Raw genomic sequence first — 18510 nt, 5'->3', positions numbered from 1 at the left:
TTAATATCTATTTAGGCAATCACAAGAAAATCAGCTCAATCTGAATGGAGTTCATCCCAAGAACAGGCCCTTGAGGCCAGCCACAAAGCCATCCAGCTAACAATGCCACTAGTCTCATCTGGTGGTTCCTTTACTGCAGAAGCCCAAACCACTAACTCTCATGCTTTCTGGAGTTTCCTTGCCCAAGTCCGTGGATCCAAGAAAGATCGCCCCTTTCCTGGCCCTGTTGGCCACTTCCAGGGTTCCTTGAGGCCAGGAGATAAGGATCCATTTATTTTGTGGACAAGAGCACCACCATCACATGTGATGGAACCCACTGGAGAGCTACTTCTTTCTATCCCATTGCCAAGGCATAGTTAATAAAACATGGGACCCAAGGATCGGTCACTTTGGTACTGGAGGGTTTCCTCAATAAAGGTATATTCATTGCCTACATTTTTACAGACTCCTGAGCAGTAGCAAATGGTCCCATTGTTTGGTCTAATCTATTTCTAATCGTGACATAGATTTCACATTCCAGATTGCTCCCTATGGGGCCTTCCACACTGGGACTATGTTGCTGCTCAGACCTCACATCTTACTATTGAAATTTCCCTTGTCTCAGCTCATACTAAAGGTCCCATGGAGGAGGATCATTTTAATGTCATAGCTGATCAACTTGCTCACATTTCTTAAGTGAAGTCATATAGCACCCTTATTCCCTTGGCTCTAAAGGTCTGTCTAGTCATTGTGGCCCTTGGACCCTTAAACACAGGGCTGAATGCCATGGCATCCCCATGCCACTGGCTCCAGCCCAAACCATGGCCTCCCAATGTGATTTTTGTGCACTGTTCTGCTCCAGCATCATGGCCAATGAGGCTCATACCAAGGAGCCTCATTCTCTCTCTAGCAAATATCTCTTCTCTCACTAGCAAATTGATTTTGTTGGTCTGTTGCCCCCATCCGTGACACAAATCCCAACACTCTCATAATGATTAATATTTACATAGGTCTGCTTTGGGTTTATCCTTCCCAGGATGCTGCTGCTGACACACGGCTGTAAGTCTTCCCCAAACTTTTTTAGTTTCTTTTGGACCCCCAGAGAGCATCCACTCTGATCAGGGTGCATACTACCCATTCAGTGTAGGCATGGGCCTTACAACAAGGCATCATTTGGAATTCCATTTTTCCTATTGTCCTCAGGCAGCAGGCCTACTAAAGAGTCCTAATAAACAGACAAAATAACCAACTCAAAGACATCCTGTTAAAATTACAAAATAGACATTGGTCTCCTAAGCAGATCTCTCTTTTGCCCTCTGCCTTAGTTAGCTTGAACTCTTGACTTTTAGGTCTTATGACGTCCTACGAAAATGTAACCAGCATCCCTCTTCTCATTCTAGCCATAACAGGGAATACTACTCACCTACAGACCTACAAAACGCAAATTCTCTTTCCCACTTAACAACGACTCCCCATTCTGCCATCCCTTCTCAAACCTGGACCCAAGACTGAGGCGGATAATACAAAGGGACCCACTGAAAATAAGGGCCCTAACTCCCAAAACAGACTATTCTACATGCCATAAGAAACTCTGGGAGCTGGCCCCATGGCCTGGTGGTTAGGTTTGGCATGCTCTGCTTTGGCAGCCTGGGGTTTACAGGTTCAGATCCTTGGCATGGACCAACACCACTCATTGGTGGCCATGCTGTGGCAGCATCCCACATACTAAAAAATAGAGGAAGACTGGCATGGATGTTAGCTCAGGGTGAATCTTCCTCAAGCAAAAGGAGAAAAATTGGCAGGAGATGTTAGCTCAGGGCGAATCGTCCTCAGCAAAAAAATAAAAAAAGAAACTTATCTGCTAAAGCCTGCTGTAATTCTCCAATATGACCATTTTAAAGGTTGCTTCATTGGAGGTCCCCCTTTGTAGGAAACAGGAGTCTTGGTGCCTTCTTTTCAACTATAACAGTGGGTCTCATCACAATCTCTGCTATAGGAGACACATGTCTAGGTATTTTCAATTGTATAACCCAGCCTCAACATTCCCTATAACTGTGTGGATCCTTCAACGAGCAAAGACCTTAAATTAGTTCCCAGTGCCGACATTCTTAAATAGGATGCCAGCTCTGGCTCCCCTCCACGACGGCGATTGGAAGAGGGGTTACCACAGGATAATCAATGGCAATGCCCACTGCTCTCGTAATAAGAGAAAATAAGAAGTTACTCCATGACTTCCGGAGCCAAAGGGACACCGATTTTTAGTCACTTTGTAATAATTTCTCAAACGTCAAACTTTGCCTCAAGGTCTCAAGGCCACTCACAAACTAGTAAGAAGTCTACAAAATGCACTCACTACTGTCTCTCTCTGCTCCGGAACTTTCCCTGGAAAGTCGTCCTTTCCTCCTCTCACTTTGGGACTTCCCTACCTGTGGGAATAGCAACCCTTTCTTTGGTCATACAAAGGACTTCTGTCATGAGCTTCTGTAGTAGAACCTAAGCTTGAGAGGGAACCACCCCATGTTATGGTGGAGTCATTAGAAAAGCTATCATACAAAGAATGAAGTGGTTATCTCATCATGGTTTTGATCTGTATTTCCCTAATGACTAATGATGTTAAGCACTTTTTTCATATGCTTATTAGCTGTCTATATCATCTGTATGTCTTCCTTGGTGAAATGTCTATTCAAATCTTCTGCCCAGGGGCCGGCCTGGTGGCTCAGTGGTTAAATTCACACGTTCCTCTTCTCAGCGGCCCGGGGTTCGCCAATTTGGATCCTGGGTGCAGACACAGCACCACTTGGCACACCATGCTGTAGTGTAGAGGAAGATGGGCACGGATGTTAGCTCAGGGCCAGTCTTCCTCAGCAAAAAGGAGAAGGACTGGCAGCAGTTAGCTCAGGGCTAATCTTCCTCAAAAAAAGAAAAAAAATCTTCTGGCCATTTTTCAATCAACTTGTTCATCTTCTTGTTATTGAGTTGTAAGAGCTCTTTATGTATTGTGTATACAACTCTTTTTATCAAATATATGATTTAAAAATATTTTTTCCCAGTGGGTGGCTTATCTTATACTCTCAATGGTATATGCAGAAGCACAAAAGTTTTTAATTTTGATAAAATCTAATTTATCAATTTTTTCCTCTATTGATTACACTTTTGGTGTTGTATCTAAGAACTCTTTACCTGATCTAAGGCCATAAAAAGTTTCCATATTTTCTTCAAGAAGGTTTATGGTTTTAGCTCTTAAGGCCATGATCCACATTGAGACACTTTTTTGTGTATGGTGTGAGGCAAGGGTCTAAACCTATCCTTTTGCATGTAGACATCCAGTTTCATGTAGAGACTATCCTGACTCCATGATCTGGGGGTCCAACCTCTAAATTTATTAATTAATTTAAGTAAGTTTCATTTTAAAGAATTTGTCACACTAAATAAAATTACATTAATAAAGAAAAACTTATCTGAAAGTTCCACATTTAAAACTTTTCCCCAAACAGGAGCACTATTCCGATTTTCATCATTTTCACAGTGAAGATGATATAAAACAATCTTTTAAATGTGATGCATGTCTTACTCTCACTCCTCCTAAGGAAAATGGAGAAAATCTGACAGTGTTCAAAATTTTGTAAAATCTAGATTTTCTCCAGATTCCTAAGAGCTTTTTCTAAGAAACCAGCCTATGGTTTACATACATGAGTAGATAATACTCTATATAATCAAATTCTTTTACATGGAGACCTCCTAGTTTAGAATATGCAAACTGGTGTAAAAAGATCTTTCAGCAGAAGCCCAGCATAAACATGAGTAACACTGAATTTTTCCTCTGGATGTGCATTTTTTTAATCATTATTTATCTAAAGCTACATTTCTATAAAGAGTTTCCAATGATCTGCGGTTTTACAAAGAGGTTTCAAAAGCCCACAGAAGCAGGGGTTCCAAGATGGACTGCAGAGATATGTGATCGCTAATCTCTAAATTTTTAATAGAAAAACTTCTCCTAAGTACAAATATCATAAGACTTCACGTCTGCTTACAATTTCTTCGTTAATGTACATTCTCGCTTTAAGAAATGATTATAGATAGGAGTTTTCAACCCTCCAGGTTTAATCCATTCTCCTCCAATTACAAAATTTTATTTGATATATTCACACAAGTACACAACTATAAAATCAGGCTTTGTTATCGTTGGCATTCTACCATGCAAAACTCACTACGTGTCTCTCTTGCAATGCAGCGTGATAAAGTGTACCTCCAAAAACGTAGTACCTTGATTGAGACAAGGCAAGAGACTCAAATTCCAACATGTTGGCGTTTCAGATTATATAGTGGGAATACTGTGATGAAAGAAACAGACCTCACCAAACTACCGCCTATTACACGAATAATATTCCCCAGACACAGAAAACATGAGTACTTTGGTATCTCCAAAATGAATGGGGAGTGTTGGATGAATTCCCAAATCAAAAACACAAAAATTTGCCCACAAACTTAATTTGCAAATAGCAAAGCTATATTGACAAATATAAACACATAAAACATAGGTGTTCCCTTGAAATAACAAGTAGCAAATAAGTTACAAAATACATACTATAGCATCAAAAGATACATTCCAAACACAAAGTTTGGTGATCATACATTTCATCCTATAGAATAAGGAAATAATGAAATGTTATCTCAGAAAGAATATAAGAAATATTGAATATATCCTCCAAAGACAGCACGTGGGGGTCCCTCTTACATTCCAACTGAGATTCCAGCAACCAGTTCAGAGATTTTAATCATTTTCAAAGTTAATGGTCTTTACAACCTATCATTTCGGTTTTTTGGAATACTACAGTTTAAAAATTATATGTTAGAGAATTCTAGTGTTTTTACAATAACTAATAACAATAACCAGTAAGAGAATGGAAATTATTTTACAATAAAAGCACAGGTTACGCCCTATAAAATTATCTTTGGAAATAATTACGCCCATGGACACAAATCTTCCCAAGAATTACTGACTGATCATGTACAGCACGTACAAAGAATTCTTCTTAGTCTTTCATGAAACAAAATAAAGTGTTTTAAATCTGAAAGTATAGACAAGATAGATTTAACTGCCCTGGATATGTTAACTTCTTAAGTGTGCACAGATAAAGATGCTACTTTATCTGTACTTTATTGACTGTCACAAATAACCATCTTCTTGGTGGCAAAAGAAGCTATAAAACAAGACGTCAAGGCACAAGAACACTTTCCACAAGTTTACTCGAAGCATCCGTGGCTCTTTAAAGAGCTTCTTTTTCTGCCCTCAAATGAGAAGCTGTGGAAGCTTTGCACTCTTAAACCACAGAGCAGTGACAGCAATGGCTCTAAAAAGAATCACTGTACCTGGCAGACGAAGAGATATATTTATTTCCTTTTTTTCAGTTCAGATCCCTTCCGCTGTGTCCAACCAAGCTTCTCCTCTCACTGTGTCCTCTGTTAGCACCTAATCGCTCAGAATGTTTGTGCTTCTCCAGAACTCCCCACAAAAATCTTCCTTCCTCCCATCAGGCAGTCAGGATTTTTTGTTTGTTTATTTCAAATTCATCCTAATGCCGCTTGGCTCAAGGAAAATGTCTATTAAGAGCACAGTGAATTAAAACCCAAGGCCAGACAACACTAAGGCAACCTTGATTTAAGTTGCGATGGAATGACCTTCTGTTTGACATATGTTTGGGAACAGTATTGTCTGCCGAATGTCACCTCTCAAGTCACATAAAGAAACACCCCAGCCTCTTGTGAAGAGAGGCTCTGTCAAGGAATGGGTGGAGTTATATGAGTGTAATGAAAAATAAAATTCCACCTCCAACAACCTCCTAGGAGAGAGGTGGGCCAATGAGACACCATTTCCCCCTGAACTCCTGATCTCTTCATCCATCTACCCCACCAAGCAAAGGGAATAGCAGGACATTGCTTTGTGTCCTTCAAGTTCATACTGGCTTTCCTGTCCACGTGGCCATGCACCCACAGAAGCCCGGCTGTGGCGCATATTCTGAAGCCCTCTCTCTGTACCAGCAGCCCTGGACAATCGTGCCCAGCAGCTTTCATCAGACCAGAAAAGCTAAAGATGTGACATAGGTGCCAGAGACCAAGAGGACTAAGAAATGCCAATCTGGGAAGCACCAGTGAAACTCGTTTCCAAACAGGGAAACCAAGCAACAACAGAGCCGAAATGGAGGCGAACTCCCTCTAAACCTGGAAAGAAAAGCGCTGCAATGAAGACACGGGATTAGGAACTAGGAAAAGAGGGTGCACGCAAGATTTAAACCCTCATTTCAAATTACTTCAGAAACTAGACTCAAAGCAACTTTAAAGCATTCTGAATTTTTAAAATCAGGGCACATACCGTATTATTACTTCTAAAAGCAAGGAAGGAAAGATACAAAAGGGAATTATATTGTTCTCAAAAGTAAAATTCAGTTGCCTGCATCTATTTGGAAGGTGGGTGGAGAGGAAGAAGGTAAGAAGGTGAAAATCAGCTGTTCCAGACTTCTGCTGAGCCACACGGCCCTTTTCACAAGCTCTAATTCACACTCATCTTGAATTTTCTGAAGCTAGCAGTTATGATCCCAGCGTGAACACAGACAACAAAAAATGTCGAACAAAACATTATTACAACTTTCAGGATAAGACGGTAGAGAGTAACCATTGCCTGATTCTCCCTCCTCCAGACTATTGACATTCTTATGAAAATACACAAGTCTACACAAAATGACAACCACCCATATTGATGGCAATGAAAAGCTGCTTCAGAAATTCATCAGGTTCGGGGAAGAAATATCATTCGCAAGAGGGCATATGGAACCACGTGGAGGAGTTATCAGCAGAGGATGTCAATTTTCAACTCTGAAAGAGAGCAGGCCAGGGAGGAGAAAATGAGAGTGGCTTTGATCTTCCCTCTACTGTCTACCTTTCTATACCTGAGTAGACAGAGTCTGCCCCAACGAGAAAATCAAGTGGCTGCCCCCACACAGGAAGGACCTGCTTCCTGAGGCAGCAGGGGCTGCCTGGGGGCTGTTGGATCCCTGTTCATTCACTGTTCTCTTTCTACATCGTCTTGAGATTACACCTCTATTATATTACATTATAAAGCACCACCGAAGCAATGGAAGGAGACGGGATAGAAAATCAGTCATCACACCCCAGGACGTGAAGGGGTGGCAGATATGGGGAGAGTCCCAGGAGCCCAGCCTCTCTGGGTTTCAAGTGACATTTGTCCTGCACCATTTCTGGCAGGAGCAGAAGACCAGGTTGATTAGGATCACCCAGGCTCACACTTGCTTTCTGACAGTCATGCGATCAAGACACGGGAGCAAGAGATAGCTTTGAGGTCCAGTATTTAAAAACTCAAAAGTTAGTAAATTTTATGTTAGGTGTATTTTACCGTAATTTTTTTTTTAATTCAAATTTTTAAAAATCAGTCATTTGCTTAAGGGCTCTGAGGCTCAGCCTCTCAGCTGGTGTGTGCTCTGAGAAGGGGGATCTCAGGGACCAGGCCCATGGCCGCGTGGTTGAGTTCACATGCTCAGCTTCGGTGGCCCAGGATTTCACCGGTTGGAATCCTGGGCACGGACGTGGTACTGCTCATCACGCCATGCTGAGGTGGCATCCCACACGCCACAACTAGAAGGACCCACAACTAAAACTACACAACTCTGTACGGGGGGACTTTGGGGAGAAAAAGGAAAAGTAAAATCTTTAAAAGAAAGGGGATCTTTCAGCCCTTGGTGAGAGCCATCAGGAGCTCTAAGGCGTCCTGTCGGCTGAGCACAAAGCCAGAGTGGCCTCCTCATGTGGGGATACCTAAATTTAAAACAAGCCCCTCCCAAAAAGAATCAAGAAAGTTATGAAAAGATTATCTAACTCAGGGGAAGAATATCATTCTTAAGATGCAGGGAAAATCATACTTTTGAAAAATATTTACTATAGAAAACAGAAGAAATCTTTGGAAAGCATTTTCTTTTACATTCTCTATAAAATACAAAAAAATATGAAGTAAGAAATGGAAGGTGAGGATTAAAAGGTTACTTAGATGCTTTCTAAGATCTAAACTGATGTGATAAAGTGTAGGCTCAAAGAAGAATAAAATTGTAAAGAATAAAAGTGTAACAGATTTACTGTTTTAGATAGGGCAAAATGGAGAAGTGACACTATAGAAAACTAATTCAGCAACGTGGAGGACAGATTTAAGAAGCCATCCCAGAGGGCAAAGGAAAAGGACAAAGAGAAAACCAAAATCAGAGGGAGAAAAACAGCTGTTTGTATGGGAAGGGGATGCTCAAGAAGAGAAACAGCGATGGGACAGAAAACGAAGACCCACTTCACAAACACAACCGGACTACGTGGAACACGCCAAACAACTGAAGATACAACACAAATATTTTTAATTTAAAAACAACCAGGCCGAGGGATTAAAAAGACTTACAGAACAAAATTAATCAAAAGAGGTCACTGCACAGAGATATCACGGTGAATTTTTTCAATGTTAAGTATAAGAAAAAGTCCTGTCAGGATCCGGTGAAACAAATAATCAAATAGCTTACTTTTGAAGAAATAAAAGTAAGGTTACCTTTATTTCTCTTTCAGAGCCTTAAAAGCCGGAAAATAGAGGAATAATATCTTATAAAAATTTTAAAATGGAAAAAAAAGTGGAGTTGTGATGCAATAATTCAATACTCATGTATGAAAAATCAGAATTGCATCCTTAAATATCTGACGTTTCAGAAACACTATTATCTACATTCCAAAGCTAAAAATATTAGATTTATGCCAACTGACCAAGAAAGGAATGGAAACACAGAACTAAAGAAATGGGGAGAGGACCATTTACAATGACAAGGGTCAAGCATTGGACAGAGAATCTAAATAATATTCTGAGATTTGTAAGCAAGAGCTTAATTCAAATTTTAAAAAATCATCAAAAGACAAATTATGTACTAGAATAATAATAACAATAAAAAACCCACTCCTTTTCACCATGTGCCAAAAAAGTTCTACATGGAGTAAAGATTTATATATTAAAAAATGAGAGATGTACACTTATCTCAGGGTAGTAAATATATCAATAAATTATCAGTAAACTTATCAAAATTGAAAAGCAGAATTGAAAAAGAAAAGTAGATATAAGATGGGGCCAGCCTGGTGGTGCAGCGGTTAAGTTCACACATTGTGTTTTGGCGGCCCAGGGTTCACTGGTTCGGATCCCAGGTGCAGACCTACACACAGCTTGTCAAGCCATGCTGTGGTAGGCATCCCACATATGAAGGAGAGGAAGATGAGCATGAATGTTATCTCAGGGCCAATCTTCCTCAGCAAAAAAGAGGAGGATTGGGGTGCTGGTCCAGTGGCACAGCAGTTAAGTTCACATGTTCCACTTCAGCGGCCGGGGGTTCACTGGTTCAGATCCCAGGTGCGGACATGGCACTGCTTGGCAAGCCATGCTGTGGTAGGCGTCCCACACATAAAGTAGAGGAAGGTGGGCACAGATGTTAGCTCAGGGCCAGTCTTCCTCAGCAAAAAAGAGAAGGATTGGCAGCAGATATTAGCTCAGGGCTAATCTTCCTCAAAAAATAAATAAATAAATATGAAATTTTTAAAAAATAAATAAAAAGAGGAGGATTGGCAGCAGATATTAACTCAAGGCTAATCTTCCTCAAAAAAAAAATAAGTAGGTATAAGAGATATGAATACAGAAAGATTGAAAATGCCTACAGATTAAATAACCACAGACATAATTAAATGTTAACTAAATTAGAAAATCAATATAAATGCATGGTAAGTAAGAGTTTTATAATTTTGAAATTTATAAACCTCTAGTACATCAATAAGAAAACAGAATATCTTGAAGGAAGGATAGACAAGAATGTAAAAAGCCAATATAGAAAAGGAAAAAATATAAATGGTCAACTAGTATTTCAAAAATTAAACACAATGGGGGCCGGCCCAGTGGCATAGTGGTTAAGTTTGTGCACTCCACTTCAGCGGCCCAGGGTTCACAGGTTCAGATCCCAGGTGTGGACCTAGCACTGCTCATCAAGCCATGCTGTGGAGGCGTCCCACATAAAATAGGGGAAGATTGGCTCAGTGACAATATTCCTCAAGCAAAAAGAGGAAGATTGACAACAGATGTTAGCTCAGGGCCAATCTTCCTCACAAAAAATAAATTAATAAATAAAAATTAAATGCAATGATAAACAAATAAATACAAATTAAGACATCAACAAAACACTATCTCTTGAGGCTGAAATTAGAAAAAATGAAAAGAAATTCTAATGCACAGAACTGGCAGGAGTTTGACTCAATGGTACTCTCATATACTGATAGCAGAAGTATAAATTGGGATAATCATTGTTATTGTTGAACAAGTCATAGCAACACTTTAAAATTTCATATATTCTTTGATCTAGCTTCTCCACTTCTAGGAATTTATCTGAATAATCAACAATGTATGCGAGGCTATAAAGCTGTTCATATTAGAGTATAAATCAAAATCAAAAATTAAATAACCCAAGTGTACCAAAGGAAAGAATGAATAATTATGGCATAAGCATGCTTTCAAATACCATGCTCTAAAATTATGTTGCAGAAGAACACTAATAATATGAAGAAAAATTCAGATGTTAAAAAAGTTACCAAAATATGCATAGCAAAATCACTAGACATGTGCATACTGAAAATATGAATAGTAGCCATCTTTTGGGTGTTGAAATGACAGGTGGTTTTCCTTTTCTTTGTGTTCATCTAAAAATATAGAATAAAATTTCTGCCATAACGCTCTGTACAATAATGTAAGTTGGGATGTAACACAATTGCCGTTAGTTGTCTGCCCTCCACGTAGCCCCAGTTCTCAAACAGGAACAAGTCAAAGTTTTACCACAGGGAAAAACGGTCACAGGGAGGGGGGAAAAGGCCATTCAGGGCGGCAGCCATCCTCTCTAGAAAAGCAGAGAAGTGGAGGTGGGGTCCCCATATCTCTGGCAAACTCATAGTCCAATCATCCCAGATGGATGAAATAAGCACCAACTAACCCGGACATTCAAAGAAAAGCCGTTGCTATGCAGAAAACCCTAGCCAGACACAGGACCCCAAGTCATCACCATGGATGTTAAAGCCAGAATGGACACTGCTACTAAAAGGCGCCAAACCACAACCAGGACCTGGATAATCCGGTTGGAGGGACCCCAGAACTTGAAGTCAGCTAGTTACACAGACTTGCTCTGGCCATGTCATTATGCTCACATTTCTCAACCTCTCATTTCTAATGACTGAATATTTGGGAACTCATTTAATGTCATTATGGCAGGATTTCACTGGATTTGTTTCATAACCAAAATGAAGCTAGTATTGTTTAAGAAAACATATTAAATTAATATTTAAGAAAAAAATCCTAACAATTTGGAAATTTAAAAGTACTCTCCTAATTAACTATGGAGGTAAAACAAAAGAATTTAATGTAATTATAAACAATTTAGAATATATTTTTAAAAATTAGAACACTATGGGGGCCATTATGGTGGCAGAGCGGTTAAGTTCACGTGCTCTGCTTTGGCAGCCCAGGGTTCACCATTTCGGATCCCAGACATAGACATGTGCACTGCTTATCAAGCCATGCTGTAGCAGGCATCCCACATATAAAATGGAGGAAGATGGGCACAGATGTTAGCTCAGGGCCAATCTTCCACAGCAAAAAGAGGAAGGTTGGGGGCAAACGTTAGCTCAGGGCTAATCTTCCTCAAAGAAAAGATTAGAACACTATGTATCCAAACTCAAGGAACAGGTCCAAATCTATATTCAAAGGAAAATTCATAGTAATAAATATTTTTGTTACAAAGTAAAAAGAAAATAAATAAATCAACCATTCACTTCAAGACATTAAGTTGTGGCGGGGGGTGGGGGGAGAATGCTATTTTTAAAAGATAAAAGTAACACAAAGGAAACAGAACATGGAAATACATTGGAATTGAGAAATAAATCCAAGAGCCAATTGATTGAAAAGCAAACAACGCAATGATAGACTTTGACAAAGCTTACTAGAAAGAGAAAGAATCCACTGTAATGGGGTCATATGTTGAAAATTATTCATATATTTTTCTCTTTTGTCTTTCTGATTGGGAGCTGACTTTTTCCCTAGTCCTGTTGAAGCATCCTTTGTGGGTAGGTATGGGGAGACAAAGACTTTTTAACTGAAAGAATGCAAAGAGAAAGGATAAGGTAGTGTTCAGCTCTAAACAACCAAAATAGGACTTGCTATAGCCCCAAAAGACTTCCCAAATTCCTCTCATTCTCCCTTGTTAGCTCATGAACCACCTTACCTGGAAGACATAGCCCCTTGAGTTTTCCCAATCCTTTTTCGTATAGTCCCCACAATTTACCATTAGGTTTAGGTTTGAGCCAGACCTGGAGGTTTGAATCAGGACAAAAGAAAATATGAGGCAGGGGGAAGCCTGCACACTGCCAGCCTAAGGCAAGGGTGGAAAAAGAGAGAGAAAGGAAGAGGAGAGCTTTGGCTTGGAGAGAGAAAAATGAAGCTAACAACGTGGTAGAGGGGGCTTTGCCTCCTCCCCCAGCTAGGGTTCTAAAAAGAGATCACCTCTTGGGCAGTCTCCATTCTTGAAATTAACTTGGAGGAGGGGCACATCTACGTCGTGGGGCAAGTGGAGGGAGGCCCTGATATTTAGCTTCCTGAACCAACCACGGTTCTTGTATGTTTAGATGGGTCCCAGAAATAGCTGGGAGACTGGCTGTAGAGCGGGGTGAGATAGCACTATAGCGAATGTTGCAGAGTGACAACCCGAGATAGGACCAAAAGGGAATCTTCAACAGATCGCCGAAAGGGAGCATCAAGTGGGAGCCCATGGGAGTCCAAGACGGTGGGGAGTACCAGCAGGTAGAATGCCTGAGGAAAAAGAATGAACCACAATTTCATAATTGGCTGTTAACAGAGCACCCAGCCACCAGATGGAAAATGGACAACATGGTCCTGGAGATTAGAGGAGTCAGAGGATACTATGATCTTGAACTCCAACTCTTAACTCCACCACCCCATCATCTAAGCCTCTCTTTCCCTTATATGTGGGTGTCGTCTTAAAGTAAGAAGAGATACTGGAAGCAATCTAAAAGACTGAGCATTTGTTCCCAGAGAGAGTAAATATTACCAGAAAGAGTTGCTTAAATTGTCACCTCTGACTAAGCTTTAATCTGGACACACATGTGCCATCTTGCCCAGCACCTATCAAAGCTTGCACAGCAAGGAGACCAAGAATTCGGGATTCTGGATCCACATGGCCTGGCTCCACAATTTGTCAGCTCCGTGACTTTTGGCAATTTACTTAATCTCTGTGCTGTAGCTTCCTCATCTATAAAATGAGGATAATAATAGTTTCTCTTAGTATTTTTAAGGATTAAGTTAATAAACATAAAGTGCTTAGAGCAGTCTGGTCCATAAGAAGGGCTCAAGAAGTGTTGGCTATCCTTATTACTATTAGCATCACTGTTATATTATTACTTAATACCTGTTACCTAGAGTGTGGGGCTCATGGGGAATGAGCAGACCAGCTGCAGAAAAATGAAGAAATTATTATTTCTCTACAAAACCAAGTAAGATGGATTAAAATTTGCACCCCTGCCACATCAATATTCAAAATCATAAATGATCAAGGGGACATAAAACAGATCAAAAGACAGGTTTCTAAAAACACTACAGAATAGTATAAATAAAAAATCTTAATAAAATGGACCACATTTGGAAAAAAACATGAATTACCTATATTAGCTCAAGAAGCATGCCAAAAGGAACTGAAAAATTCATCAAAGAATTGCCTCAAAAAAGATCTAGGACCGGATAATTTAATTCATGCATTCTTTCAAACTGTCCCCAAGGGGCAACCCCAGAATGTCTAATAACCCCAGGATTTAGAAAAAGATAGAATGTTCCCCAGTTTATTGGAAAGCTAGGCTACCTACAGTACACAACTCTGTATAAAGTAAAACTATAGGCCAATATTTTTCTCAAAAGTTTGGTTATTCCAGGATTTCTTAGTGCTTCTAATATGCCGTGAAATTTCAATAGGATGGTTGTGGCATGAGTGTTGTCTCAGCACTTCAAAATTTCTTCCAGCCTCCCCCAGATCTTTCTTATGACCACACGGGAGCCACACAGAAGCCTTGAGTCACGCAACCAGAAGATTAAGATGGTCCAACAGCCAAGAATATACAGAAGGATTCACAGAGGAAAAGAGATTCACAGGAGATAAACAGAGGAAAAGAGACAGCATACAAAATTGCAGTAATAACAGCAACGCTGAGGCAAGAACCAGTACATTCTGCTGGTGAAAATGTAAACTGATTCAACCCTTCTAGGAAGCGAGTGGCCATATGTATCTATAACCTAAAATCTGCATCCTCTTTGACCCAATTATCCAACTTCTATGAATCCATCCTGGAGAGTTAATTTAAAACGAAGACAAAGATTTACAGACAAGGATGTACTTAATACAATTATTAATAGCAAACAAAACAAAACAAGAAACAATCTAAAAGTCTAAAACTGGCAACAGTTAATTAGACTATGACACATTCATATGATGAATTAGGCAACAATCAAAGGGAATGTTTGGGGAAAAGATTTTAATGACATGCTTATGTCTATGATTTTTTAGGTAAAAAGGCAAAATACAAACTACATAGTATAATCTTAAGTATATTTTTAAAAATATGTAAAGGAAAAACTATTGGAAGAATATAAACCAAAACCTTAATACGATCTCTGGGTGGTGGGACTCAATATTCTTTTGTATATTTTTCATATTATCTAACTTTCTGCACTAAGCATGTATTAATTTTCTAATCAGAAAAAAAGATAACCGAATAATTATTGCGCATGGATAAATACTCATATGAGTGAAAAAGACCAGTTTGAAGTCTCTATTCACTAAGGACGGAAACATTCTCAGCACTGTGCACAAAATTCCTTCCTTGCAAAAGTGAATCTTGCACCGGCGCGCCTCAAAGCACGGAAGACAGAAAGCAAACCAAGCAAATCCCTCAAGAGACAGGCGGAGCTGCTCCTCTCAGGGACGTTCAATTATCGAGACGGGAACTCAGCACCCATTTTTTCAAGTGCAGCTGTTTTAGTGTCTCCCTTGTTCACTTGGAGGAACAGACTTTACCGGGGAGGCTGAAGGAGTGTGAGGAGTTACACGCGCGCGTGCACACATTCTCTCTCTCACTCACACACACTCCCCACACCCCCAAATCCATTCAATCGTGTTGTCCCAGCCAGACCATTTGAAGCGAGTCCTGCGGGAGCAGCCGCGCCCCATCCCCTGCATGCAGCCGCGAAGCCCTCTCCCGCCCGCAGCCAGCGCCGCGGATACCTGTTTCTGGCGCGCGGTAGCGGGGTCGCCGGGCTCCTGAGCGTCCTCAGCGCGGCAGGGGTGCCGTGGGTGGCCTCCCTGCTCTCCTCTGCCAAAAGCCTGCACAGCCAGGAAGAAAACTAAGTTGTTACACCTCCCGGGGAGCAGCTGGCTGGCAGGCTGGGCAGGAGCATCGCGGTCGCAGCCTGGCCGGGACGTCCCCGCGCGCCCTGGTTCCCCTGAGCAGCTCCCAAACCGCGGAGTTAGAAGAGGCTTAGGGCGGGAAGGAAGGGAAAGCATGGACCAGAAAGGACAACCCGGGATACTGATGGGGAACCCGACGGCAGGTGCCTCTCTGCAGCTCCCTCGCTCAGAAGGAACGCACGCTGGAGTCCTCGCAACCCTGACTGGTCCCTCTCCGCCACAGCGGGTGCCCACCTGGCGCAAGGGTCGTTCCCCTGATACCCGCCACCCACCGAGCCCTGTCTCCTGGACGCCCCCATCCCACCCCACCCGCAGGCCGCCGCTCCCCGTCGGCTTGTTCTCGCAGCGGCCGAAAGTCTGCGCGGCCAAGCGAAGCAGATGGGCGGCTGGGGTGCTGGGGGCGCACAGCGGGGCGCGCGGCGGGCGGGTTACCTGGAGCGGGCGGGTGCGTCCGTGGAGCACCAGAGCAGGCGCAGCAGCAGCAGCAGCAGCAGGCTGCCGAGCAGGGCGAGCAGGGCGCCCCCCGGCCGCATCCTGAGCCACAGGCACGGCCGCCGCCGCCGCAGCCACGCACACCTCCAGTGTTCACCCGCGGCGGGGAGGGGCGACGACAGCGCGCGGCGCGCGGCCCGCACCCTCCGGGGTCCCCAGCCCAGCCTGCACCGTGCGGGGCAAAGGCAGAAGCGGCGTGCTGGCTCTCCCCTTCTGCCACCCAGCCCTGGACCGCTGAGCTTGGCCCCCGGACTGCGCTGACGATCCGCCGAGCTCGCCTCCTGTCCTGCCGGAGGCGCTCCGAGCTGCTGCGGGCTCTGGTCGCCGCCGCCGCTGTCGCCGCCGCCGCCGCGCGGGGTCACCTGAAGGTTGGGGCTCGGGAGCTCGACTCTGAGCTGATTGGGCTCCAACTTTTCTGCGCTTTCACCTTCTGCTGAGTGCCCGCGTGCTCCTCCCCGGAGCCCACGCAGCCCACGCAGGCACACCACGGTCTGCGTCCCTGCGGTGGAGAGCGAGGACGTGGAGGGGCGGAAGGGAGAGATGAAAGGGCCCACTTCAAAAACTTTTGAAAGTGTGGAGTCGCTCTGCTGGATCGCAGAAAGGCTGCTAGGGACTCGGTCGTTGTTGGGTGGATCGCAGTACCGAACAGCAGTAACTTCCCCTGGCTTAAACGCAGGTTGAAAAGGACAGTGAATCAATTTCCAGAGGCCATGCAATCTTTAGGGTCCCTAAACTCCCGCCTGCGGGCCAGATTCGGCCCCTGCCTGTTTTCCTAAATAGTTTCATTGGAACACCTCCATGCCCATTCTTCGTATTTGCAATGGCTCCATACGGCTGTATTATCTATGACTGCTTTTACGGTATAAGGGGCAGAGTTGAGTAGTGGTGACATAAGATCATATGGCCCACAAAGCCGAAAATATTTATCATCTGTTTCTTTTCAGAAAAATTTGGCAGATCCCTGGCCTAAATCGTATTGAGCTAGATTTTACCGGTTAGCATCTCATTTATTGGTTAGTATCTCAGTTATTGCAGGAGAGTGATCCGATGACAATATGAAATAGTTTGGCTCACCAATTATTGATCTGGGAGTGGGCCTCTCTTTCAGCCCTAAGTTGTCCCGTCCACACTTGGCCCAGGGACTGCCCAGGTCCCCACTGTGCAACCTGTTTAGGTTTTGCTCTTGACAGTGGTGCCTTGGGGAACATCAATAAAACACAAACCCCATAATGGTTATATGGGGGGGGGGGGGTCATTAGACTATTCCATCTACTTTTGCATATATTTGCGATTTTTCCAGAAGGAACCCTTGGACTCTACCGTCTTGTTAGTACCTTGATAAAGGTACTTTGAAAGATTTAACGAGTTAACTTTCCCAAGTATCAAAAATATTCATATTTCAACCGCAGTCTCCTAGAGGCCTGTCTTAACCGGAAAGACCAATGTGAGAGCATTTAGGGCAGGAAACAGGCCAGGGGCTTATAGAGCTGTTGTGAGTGATTTCCTCACTGAAAAGATAACATGTATCAAGAAGAGAAACACAAGACTGCCTAGTTCCTTTCTGCTAATTCATCACTTATTCTAATTAAAAATAGTTAGTTGGTAACAAACCAGAACTTTTCACATAGTAGGTCCATCAATAAATGTCTGGTGGGTGAATAAAGCACCTCAGAACTAGTGCTATTCTTAAAGAGAAAAAGGAGCGAAAAGCAGAAAATAAATATGACCGGAAATACGCTTTCCTTCCATAGCTCAATATTGCTGTTAAAGTATGTACTAATCCATAAAGAAAAAGTTGCTACTTTTATGTGACACTGACATTTTTAGGAATCCATCTGCTTATCTTAGCACGGTATAATAAAGCAATGCTATATTCAGATAGTGCTAAAATAATAAAGTAATCCAATTCTATGTGTTTGAAAGTTTAAGCATTCTGTTAGATAAGTAGGATACGGCACTATTATCTTGAAAGTAAAAAAGTTGTCTGGATTTGGAAGATAGTCTAAATTTTATTTCTCTTAGAGCAGAAAACCTGTGCAGACAGCTCATGATGAAGATGGTTTGCGGGAAAAGAAAAAGGCATTATTGGACCAGCCAGAAAGCTGCAATTTCACCTAATTTACTAAAGTTTAATATTTCAGCACAGCTGGGCTCAAGGCCACAGAAGAGTCAGCCTTGCACTGCACTCCCTAAACACCATTGCTGCAAAAAAAGTTACTTTTCTATCAAGCCAATGGCTATCAGCAGGGGACGCACAAAAGCCCATTTTAATTGGAAAACCAAGTGTAAATTTGCAAGGGGAATTCTGAACCGAGTGTTCAAATCTGATAGTAGAGAACTTTACCACAAGCTTTGTAAGTGAAGACTTGGGCAGGTAAAATGCGAGTTATCTTTCTTATCCTTGAAAGATAAAAGAATTTGGCAAAAACGGGATTCCTTAAATATTAGCAGCCATAGA

General features: G+C 42.2%; 1 protein-coding gene across 1 annotated transcript in view; it reads right to left on the bottom strand.

The window, feature by feature from the left end:
- The window catches only part of ST8SIA6 (ST8 alpha-N-acetyl-neuraminide alpha-2,8-sialyltransferase 6), a 123614-nt gene extending 107090 nt beyond the window's left edge, over positions 1-16524 (bottom strand). Inside the window, exons 1-2 of the mRNA XM_070600836.1 lie at positions 15993-16524; positions 15378-15476 (exon numbers count right to left, since the gene is read on the bottom strand). Coding sequence (XP_070456937.1) covers positions 15378-15476; positions 15993-16093 — 200 coding nt within the window. The 5' untranslated portion in view covers positions 16094-16524. The remainder of the gene's footprint in view (positions 1-15377; positions 15477-15992) is intronic.
- Positions 16525-18510: the final 1986 nt, after the last annotated feature.

This window comes from Equus przewalskii, chromosome 30, assembly GCF_037783145.1.
Source record: "Equus przewalskii isolate Varuska chromosome 30, EquPr2, whole genome shotgun sequence".
Lineage (NCBI taxonomy): Eukaryota > Metazoa > Chordata > Mammalia > Perissodactyla > Equidae > Equus > Equus przewalskii.
The sequence above is the reverse complement of the archived record's forward strand: the minus strand, read 5'-3'. Positions and strand labels throughout refer to the sequence as shown.